The sequence below is a fragment of the Doryrhamphus excisus genome, linkage group LG6 (genome assembly GCF_037039965.1).
Source record: "Doryrhamphus excisus strain RoL-2023G ecotype Guam linkage group LG6, RoL_Dexc_Guam_v1.1, whole genome shotgun sequence".
Taxonomy (NCBI): domain Eukaryota; kingdom Metazoa; phylum Chordata; class Actinopteri; order Syngnathiformes; family Syngnathidae; genus Doryrhamphus; species Doryrhamphus excisus.
This window is the reverse complement of record NC_136362.1, coordinates 15,944,287-15,955,023: the sequence shown is the minus strand read 5'-3', so window position 1 is coordinate 15,955,023 and position 10,737 is coordinate 15,944,287. Positions and strand designations below refer to the sequence as shown.

Genomic DNA, 10,737 nt, shown 5'->3' with positions numbered 1-10,737 from the left:
GCTGTGGGGTTGTCTGGCAACAGGCTGAAAGAATGTTTAGAGGCCGCTTGTGGCACATTTTATTACCTTGAAATAGAGCTCCACTTCTTCTATGCTGAAATAAGCCGTGTAATAAGACGTGAGTGTTAATACTAATGAGAGCTAAAAGTTAAGAAACACAACTAAAGAAGACATTTGCCCCCATAAACAAAGGAAAAAGCCTTAAAAGGAACTCTTGGCAAGATAGTGCAGATAAGATGTTTGTACGTAAGCGTTTGTGCAATACCACTTCTGTCCTGAGATGATAGTGAGGGAATAAAATATAGCTGCTTTTACATTATAAATATTATAAAGCTATTGAAACATATTATATAACCTATTATAACCTATTATTACTTGGAAAGTGCCTTTCTGTGCATTATCAGACAGGCACTTGAAACTGCCATGGGGCACCTCAAAATGCCCGAAATATCACCAATTTTGCATAATTGTGAAAAGGTATATATACATTTTAGGGACAATCCACAAAATGTTAGCTTCGATTAAGCCCAGTTTCCTCGATGGATGTGAAATTCATTCCACCAATCTGTCATCAAAAAAAAAAACGTTAAAAGAACGTTCAAAGAACGTTCAAAGACGAAAGCCATTTTCAGCAAATACCAGGGGTCCTACTTTGATCAACTCTCCCTAGCTTTAATATTCTTCATTTATTCATTGAATTTAAAGTCATAACGCAATAAACGGTTTAGTTGGCTTTTCAAGCTTCCATTTTCACTTCCGCATCCATCATATTTTTATGATCAAATACATAAATATTCAGGATGTGCCATTTTGGCATAAACATTAGATATTGGATCATATTGGTATCAGTTTTTATATTGGCTGCACCATGCTCTAATACGCAACAAACCTTGCTAGCTCAGCATGTCCATAGTCTAGAACAGGGGTCGGCAACCTTTACTATGAAAAGAGCCATTTTACCCCCTTGCCCACTAAAGAAAAATAGCCTGGAGCCGCAAAACATAGTATGTTTAAAACAACATTGGAGGGAATTTGGAGGTATCAAAGTAGTTCAGATAAGAAGACAAGTTGTAGTACTCTTGCTAGTATTGACGATAAACTTACATAAATGTATGTGTAAACTTACTTGATTTGTTTACATCGCAAACAAGTTCCCATGCAGCAGTTTTTTTAAGTTATCTCAAATGTATTTTTTAGAATTGTCAAATAGCTTTGGGAAAGTATTACTTATTTTCCTTCATGTTTACCTGTGTGAGAGAGAACTGAATAGCATCCTGTCTGCTCATCCAATCACCAGTCAGAACTCAGTCAGGATGCATTCATGGTCTCACACAAAGTTGGATTACAAAGACATGCATTTTCCCCACTCGGGTGTTTAAAAATTTTCAAGCATTGCAAAGGGAGCGGCTGCACGGCAGGCGAGTGTTTAGTGCGCAGACCTCACAGCTAGGAGACCTGAGTTCAATCCCACCCTCGGCCATCTCTGTGTGGAGTTTGCATGTTCTCCCCGTGCATGCGTGGGTTTTCTCCGGGTATTCCGGTTTCCTCCCACATTCCAAAAACATGCTAGCTTAATTGGCAACTCCAAATTGTCCATAGGTATGAATGTGAGTGTGAATGGTTGTTTGTCTATATCTGCCCTGTGATTGGCTGGTGACCAGTCCAGGGTGTACCCCGCTTCTCGCCCGAAGACAGCTGGGATAGGCTCCAGCACCCCTTGTGAGGATATGCGGTAGAAAATTAATGAATGAATGAATGCAAAGGGAGCCACAACAAAGAGGCTGAAGAGCCACATGCGGCTCTGGAGCCGCGGGTTGCTGACCCCTGGTCTAGAATAAGCTCCAAGTTTTGCCTTTGTATTGTAAATATGCAATGTGCAATAATTGTAGAGCGCTTTTTATGTGAGGGGGACTTTTTTTTTCCATTCAATGCCGCTAATCTAATCACACACGTCCAAGATACAGCAAAATTATAAGAAACGACCAATGGTACTGAAAAACAAAAGACTCAGCTATATATAGTTTATCATTTCAACTTTACACTTTGCACTTTTCATATACAGATGTTTGTGCCACATAAAAACATGCAGCTCTAGGAGAATATGTTAGAATTGTGACTAGTTGCTATTTTTAATTACCTGTTCTCAATGCCACTGTTGAGAGAAAGTGTTTAAAATAAATGTGGTACTTTGTCAATAGCTTGTATATATAACTTGATATTGTTAAGAAAGCCAATGTGGAGCATCTCTAAAAAATATGGTTGTTTTCCTATGCAATTGAAATATATTAGATATATTTTGAAGTATGTATCTCCAATAGGAAATGCATTCAGCTGTCAGACTAAACCTAGTTAGCAAGTTAGTGTTTGGGCTATTATAATAAAAACTAATACACGTGATGCAAAATAATCAATAAAGCATTTTTCACAATGCTTTCTGTACAAAAATGTGCTTGTTTTGACATACAAAACAAGCTGAAATCAGAATATACGCTAAGGTAAATAAAATAAAGACTATAAATGGCATGAGCTGTAGACAACCTATTTGAATTCAAGAAGCCATGACAAACATAAATTCATGGCATGAAAACAGGGCAAAAGAAATTAATTTTCATAAAGTCTGCCACTTACAATATTCACTTTTTTTTAAGCCAGAAATGTTGTTGTCTCAATTCAATCTGCAGCCCCCTCCTGGTGTGTGCTACCTAGTTAAAGCCAGCAGGGTGTGAAATGGTATTTGGAAATAAATGAAAGTGACTATGAAACAGTGGAGTTGGAAGATATTGCCGTGTCAAGATGACAGACAAGGCCTGGAATGGAGGGGGGAAAAAAAAATGTTATTACCCCAAAGAAGAGTGAGGAGGCTGGATTAAATGTAACCCATGATGGCTCACACAGCTCTGCCTCTCATGCGGCGGCAAGATGATGGAGACCTAAAAATTACACTACAATTCTGAGTGCAATAGCGCGTCTGTTGATTTTCATGTGAACAATCCATCTTATTGTACTGCTGCGGTGCCAATAAGTGTTGTTGCAAAGTGTTTGCTTATTGACGCCCGATGTAAACGTGCTTTGAAGGAAGCTTTCGGAGCTACACAATCCCTTGAGGCTCTTTTTGGTCTGATTTACAACGCCGCTGATGAGTCACAGAGGACACGCTGGACATTAAAATGGGCGAAGGATCATTTAGGAGGGGGTGTAATTATTAAAAAGCTAACTTCACCAGCTACGTAAACATCATAAGAAGTCCAACACAGTATAATAATACTAGCAGTGAAACATTGTGTATGTATTTATACAGAGCTATACTCATTGGATACATAATAAGAGTGAGGTTGGTAGCCTGGAGGACATCTTATAACATCCTTCCCAGCGAAATACGGAAACTGACAAAGTGGATGACCCAAAATGAGGGGCACAACTCTTGTTGACTAGCTATTTAGCTTCCTGTATAGTACTAGTGAAGAATGTCGACTGAAGCAACATCCATATTGTACATGTTGCTCTGAAACCACTCATGTATTCATATAATTAATATTTGCATATTTTGTTGCTGATACGTTCTTCAATCAGACTATTTGATGCTTTTTCGGTGGGAGAAAAATTGAATATTACAAAAAATGTGATCAATCACAGCTCTGTGATCACTGTCACACTGACATCGGGTTACAATTTTTTGAAGGTGCACACCAAACTCGGAGGCTGGGGTCGCTTCCACCAGCTAGCATAATGAAGCCTTAAGACGAAAGCGGTATGTCACCATTGTTCACGGTGAATCAGGAATGAAGCTGGGCCATAAGCTAGAAACTAATAATGTTGCCCTTTCACCAATAAGCTGAAAAAATAATAAGCTACCAAAAATAGGGTGTTAACCAAGTTATTTCCTTAGTTATGTAGAATGTTTTACTGTAATTAATGCATATGCATCATTGCAAACCACGGCTCTCAAATCATTAGCACACTTTTGACATGTAATAACCGATATATCATATTAAGGGAATGTTAAATGGCTACATTTATGTCCTTTGACACAAAGGACAAAAAATAAAAAAAAAATATGTATACAAAAAATATATAATATAACAAAATGTTACAAAAAATAACAATATGTTACAAGATTCCTATAACATACAGTTGTTGAGTATTTGTTATGTTTGTTGTGGTTACAATATGAACAATGCTGGCATAGGAAATCCTGGATGAGTCGATGGCGTCCTCTGCTGGTGCTTTGCAGGTGCTGCACTCTACTTTATATCTGACGTCATGGCGGGATGATTATAGAACTTCCAAAGCTTTTACGCCTCAAAATTGTGTTGCATTTTGTGTCATAGACAAGCTAATGGGAAGTTGAACTGTATTATCTACACATTGTGTCTCATTCATATGTGGCACATATTTTATTGGTGAAAATCTGCTGTTTTGCTGTTAAAGTCTGACGTTTCATGTTTTATCAATGAGTCAGAGTGACAGAGAAAAGAGCATCCTCAAATAAGAACGTCATTGTTTAGGAGACACTGACTACCTGAGATGTGAAAAAAAAAGAGTAACACGTATTTAATTGTTAGAGAACACAATTCATGCAGGTTGGACTGGTGGGTCCTGCCCTCAAGCACAGTGTGAGACAGTGAAAACAAAAGTAGGATGTAATTTCATCGTCCATCTGGGACATAAACTGAGGGTAGTAAAGGAAATGTCCACTTGTGGAACAAATAATCTGGGAGTTCAAATTTACAGCAGTACTTTACCATTTAAAAGACGCTAAGCCCACAATTAGACTGTCAATCACTAACTGCCAGTTAGTGCGTGATTCTTTGTGCAGTGCATTATGGGACTTCTATTTGTGCTGACGACTGTAATAACTGGTCAGTTTGGACATTAAATAATATTCTGTAGTTGAAATAACAGTGCACGTACCAGTCTGATACCTGAGAAATTATAGAAAATAATAGAAATTCTTCTATTCATGGTGTCCACCAGGTGGCGGTGTCTACCAAAATATTGTCAGCTAAACGCCAAAGAGAAGAGCGTCAAGTTGAACCAGTAGGGAAAACAATGTTCTTGGAAAGGAGATAAACACAGAACAGGATGTGAAAAATGTTCGTCATAACAATGCAAGAACTTGGAGTTCAGATCACATGGAACAATAAGAAAACATGGACGAAGCAAAAATGGCTGCAAATGGCCACAAATATCACAAAATTTCCATAAAAACGTTGCGGTTACCCCAAGCGGACACATGGTGTCATGTAAGGATTCTAGGCCAGCACAATTTGAGCTTGGAGACTAAAAATCCACATGGGAGGGTCGTCCAATTTCCTGCCTAATTACTAAATGGTAATTTTAATACTATATTACGTATGCGCTCCCTCACTGGACACGTTGATGGGTATACCTTTAGGTCACAAGTGTGGGTCAAGCAGCAGCTGGAGAAAAATAAAGAACTAAATAGTATTTTTAAATACGCTAACTTGAGTTATGATTAAAGGCTACATTTGTAGTTTCCATAGCTCTGTAGCTCTGAGAATAAACCGTCTGTGGTGAGCAGATAGGTCCACAATGTATGCTCCAGAAAACCAGTCGGGAGCAGGGAGGCCCCCCGATCCTATTATATTCTCTGGGGGGAGGCTCACTGTGCCAAAACCATTGCTTTAGCTAATTGTAATATTTATCCTCTCGTGCAGCTCAATAAGGTTAGAAACAGTGCAAAAATAGACAATTTGAGTAATACTTACAAACTGAGCACTATGAAGGTGGATTTTCGTGCAGGTTGGTGACATCCTGGTTGCCACATGTGCCTCACAGTCAGGCAATCTGGGTGCGAAACTTGGTATGAACTTTCCATGTTCTGCCCATGCTTGGATAGGCTCCAGCTGACTCTAATGTCTTATACCTGCTGGCTTCCTCATCTTGTTTTCAGGTGTGTTATAGTAGGAAATAAAAGATGGCCACTTCCGCCAGCGCCAGCTTGAGCAAATCCATCAAGCAGCATGCTTGGATAGGCTCCAGCTGACTCTAATGAGGATAAGTGATGAAGACAATTGACGGCTCTTGTGCAAGTGTACCTGGCCAGTGAGTGTAAATTATGACAATAGGTGGTACGGTTCCCTAATAACATGTGCTGCATAGTTGTGTGCTCTCTCCATATGCAACATATAAGTTACATATGATCTGCTCACGTGAAAATCCATACCAACCACCATAAGAGGGTTTTCATTTGGCGGGATTACATAACCTCCCAGTTGAAACCACTAGAGGTACAGTTCCGGGTTTACACCACGTGGTGGCGTTTTGAGCGAGCTGTTTTGTCCAGTTCGAATGGATGTGGGTTCCCTGTCTTGGTCCTTACATTGTCGCTTTCTTCAAAGTCGACCTAAAAAACAAAGCGATCGATTCAGCCTCTTGGACGCCATAGTGTGTATGTGTGTGTGTGTGTGTGTTGCGGATTTGGGAGGGGGGGTCTGCGTGAGAGGAAGAAGAAGAACACGATGTTAGCACGAGGCGAAACTGCTTCCAAGCGTGGGCGGGTACTTTTCTTACCACTCTGACCAATGAACGACCAGTACGAGCCTTCAGTCGCCGCAGCCACAGCGCTTCTGACCAATCAGAGACTCCCTAACACAAACGCTTCCGTATAAATATGGTGGTTCTGGGGGCTTCGGTACCGGAGAATGGTAGAGGTACAAACGGCGCCGCATCACAAGACGGTACATTGGACCAGGCAGTCCTTTAGTTTTTATTTCAATTTCCTCGTTTCGCCAGGTAATATTTCCCCTTCTTTTCGTCCATATCGCTCCATCTATCATACATTAATTTTTTCCTGCGCTAGCATTTATTATAATATTTAACTTCTGCACATACATTGTTTTTATTTTTTGTAATTTACACTTGTCAGCATCAACATTTTACTTGGTGTTAGTAACATTAGTGAGACTAAAGTGGACACGTCGAGGAAGGTAATACAGTGTAGGTGATGTAATAATTATTCACTCAGGCCTTCAACTAGTGTAACCATGGCGACAGCTACACTGCTACCAATCGGATGTAACTGCGACTTTTTGGGTCGTTTTATTTCGGTTGTTTGGGTTATTTTGGGTGGTCATTATAGCTTATCGCTTTCTTGTGCCACCATTTGGGCGCCAGCCTCGATTAAATACAAATTATTATAATGAATGAGGCGTTTTTCTTCATAAATCCTAAAATGTGCTTTATAACCCTTTTGATTTCCCCTCTAATCGACAAGTTGTCTTCATTTCCAGCGTCGTTAAGTTAGGATAAGGTCTTGGTTTTCTAGAAGAGGGAACAATGGTGCCCTTTTTGTTTTTTTGCGCCCCCTAGCGTCACTAGAGTCTTATACCTGCTGGCTTCCTCATCTTGTTTTCAGGTGTGTTATAGTAGGAAATAAAAGATGGCCACTTCCGCCAGCGCCAGCTTGAGCAAATCCATCAAGCAGCAGTACCTTGAGCTTCCCCAGGGGGATAAAGTCCAGGCCATGTACATCTGGGTGGACGGAACCGGCGAGGGTCTGCGGTGTAAAACCAGGACCTTGGATTTTGAGCCCAAAAGCGTTGAAGGTATGTGAAAAATAATCTTAGTTTGTCTTGCAACTTGTGAAAATACCCAAACCTTTTTTTTTTGTTTGTTTTAGAACTTCCTGAATGGAACTTTGATGGGTCCAGTACTTACCAAGCTGAAGGCTCCAACAGTGACATGTATCTCATCCCTTCTGCCATGTTTCGTGACCCCTTCCGCAAAGACCCAAACAAGCTGGTCCTTTGTGAAGTGTTCAAGTACAACCGCATGCCTGCAGGTACACCAGATTTCCATATGACACTTATTGAAATATTTAATTTATAAACCAAATAAAGTTAATGTGATTGCATATATTAATGCTTAACTAACCTGTGAGTTTAAACCACATATTCCAAGCTAAACCATGATGGATAGCGATGTAGCAGAAGCATTGGTACTCGCAAAGCAAAGGTTTTTGATCACCATTTATCAATGGAAGGATGCGGGTGGCCGCTTTGTATTCCATTAACTAATTAAATTCCTTTCCCTTTGTATATGCTGAGGGCCAATAAAATGATCTGTGGGCTGAAAGTTGCCCTGGGGCCACAGTTTTCACAGAATATGGGGCCAGCTGACCTGAAAGTGACCTCTTCCCAACTTTAAGCAGATGGTCAGGCAGATGTCACATCTCAGGCCTGCACACGTGAACAACAGCTAGGGCCTTAATGTTTGTTCTATTGTTGCATATGCTCATTAGCAGGAGCATGCTCAGAGAAATGCACGAATCGCACATGCAGTCATGCATAGGCATAACTGAGGCTTATGTGCACATATGTCTGTATCCCCTCCATGATTCTTGCAGTTCATGGCGTAATTGTTTTCATAACTGACTTTGTGCAGAAACCAACTTTCGAATCACTTGCAATAAGGTGATGAAGATGGTAGAAGACCAAGTTCCCTGGTTTGGCATGGAGCAGGAGTACACCATCCTGGGAACGGATGGACATCCTTTTGGCTGGCCGTCTAATGGATTCCCAGGACCTCAAGGTGAGACCCTATGAGGTGTAATACTTAATTATGAATGGATCATGAATATAGATGTGCAAATTAATTCTCAGGTCCGTACTACTGTGGCGTGGGAGCGGACAAAGCCTATGGAAGAGATATCGTGGAGGCCCATTATAGAGCTTGTCTCTATGCTGGGGTTAACATTTGCGGCACTAATGCTGAAGTGATGCCAGCCCAGGTTGGCAAACTATGGTCTTCATTTTCAAATTTTCAATTTCCGAGTTCATGTTGCAATAAATTATGCTCTGCTTCTAGTGGGAGTTCCAGGTTGGCCCGTGTGAAGGGATCGACATGGGCGATCACCTGTGGGTGGCGCGCTTCATCCTCCACCGTGTCTGTGAAGACTTCGGGGTCATTGCCTCTTTTGACCCCAAGCCGATCCCTGGCAACTGGAACGGTGCCGGCTGCCACACAAACTTCAGCACAAAGGAGATGAGAGAGGACGGCGGACTAAAGTGAGTTTGCAAGGCATTTGTATTTAAAATAACATAACAAACCAATAAACACCACCATTATTGGATGTGCCAAAAGGATACAAGTTTGGCTATTCTAGTCGTAGAAAAGGTGAAATACACTTAAGAGCTCGCTGACCTATATTTAGCATTCATGTTATGCTACATTCAGTAAACTGGGAAATATCTGACCTCACACTCATTGACCATTTTTATAAAGTATAGCACAGAACAAATTCGCATAAATTCCCCAGCCAGCCTTAATGCCACTTAGGACTTTAAACAGAATGCAAGTGTCATGTATGAGTTTCACACTGACAGCTGAGTGGCACCAACATTTTAAAGTGCACACACTGGGAGATAAAGCTGTTGGATGCTTGGCACTCATGACACTTTAAATGCAGCTATGTCCATATTCTGGAGTTGTGGGGTGTACCGTATAACTGGAGTATATTTTCCATTTCTGAGCAGCCTCAAATGCATCATCACCAAACTTTCCCTGTTCCTCCAGAGCAATTGAGGACTCTATCGAGAAGCTGGGCCGGAGGCACCGCTATCACATTCGTGCCTACGATCCCAAAGGGGGTCTGGACAACGCCCGCCGCCTCACAGGCCACCATGAAACCTCCAACATCAACGAATTCTCTGCGGGTGTGGCAAACCGTGGCGCCAGCATCCGGATCCCTCGCAACGTGGGCCAGGAGAAGAAGGGCTACTTCGAGGACCGCCGCCCGTCAGCAAACTGCGACCCGTATGCTGTGACGGAGGCGCTCATTCGCACCTGTTTGCTGAGCGAGGAGGGCGATGAACCTGTGGATTACTGAAGGCACCACTCATGGATTGCTCTTCTGCCCCTCCCATTCCCTTCTTATCTTTTCTTTTAACTAGTACTGTATTCCCCCACCTACTGAGATGGTTTAACCCGCATTTTAAATGGCTTCAAGTTGACTGGTCGACTTAAAACGTTAATTCGTGTCTTTTGTAGTTCCTCTTTGGTCTTGGCAGGGTACCTTCCCCTTGTCTTTAGAAGGGATTGGCTTTTGTAGCTGTTTTCTAGCCATGTCAGACCACCCCCCCCCCACATCCCCTCAAGTTTTGTGTCTAACTAAATGATCTAAAGAACATGGACACTGCAGCATAAAGCCACTAAGGCTGGACAGCATGTACAACTAAATAAATCATTAGTTGATGTGTCGCTAATTGACCATGTCGACCTGCCTTTTTCAACCACCCTGGTTACTAACTTTGATTTTATGATGAAGTGTATTTTAAATGGCAACGTTTGTCTTCAGACACACTGGATCAACTGTGTTGGTACACTATACTTTATGTAGATGTCTATGATGTTCAAATGTGGTGGATCTGTCCATAATTGCCATTTGTAGATTTTCCTCAAGGAGTTTTATCCTTTTGTTAATGCACCCAATTTGGTAAATTGTCACGTTTACTGAACCTGGGTTTTTTTTCTTGATACATTTAAAACTTATTTTTATCACAACATTGCTGTGTTGTTCATGACTTAGTCCTTACATGAGTGGGTTATGAAGTCAAGTCTTTTGCCGACCATTAAGATTAGTTTACCAGCGTCCAGACTGTTACCGATGCTCCCCGTGTGTCACACTTTAGTGCGGAACAGCTGACTGAAAGATCAACATGAGATCAGTGCAGATGTGTGTGTGTGTGTGTTAAGCGCATGATCAAAATGTTCCTG

The 10,737-nt window shown here is 41.3% G+C and overlaps 1 protein-coding gene across 1 annotated transcript; it reads left to right on the top strand.

Moving 5' to 3' along the window:
* The first annotated feature begins 6,588 nt into the window (after window positions 1-6,588).
* Window positions 6,589-10,524, top strand: glula (glutamate-ammonia ligase (glutamine synthase) a). Its single transcript, XM_058067640.2, has 7 exons — window positions 6,589-6,756; window positions 7,379-7,568; window positions 7,643-7,804; window positions 8,407-8,553; window positions 8,625-8,752; window positions 8,830-9,029; window positions 9,538-10,524. The coding sequence occupies exons 2-7, from the start codon at window positions 7,403-7,405 to the stop codon at window positions 9,848-9,850; spliced, it is 1,116 nt and encodes a 371-aa protein (XP_057923623.1). The 5' UTR covers window positions 6,589-6,756; window positions 7,379-7,402; the 3' UTR covers window positions 9,851-10,524.
* Window positions 10,525-10,737: the final 213 nt, after the last annotated feature.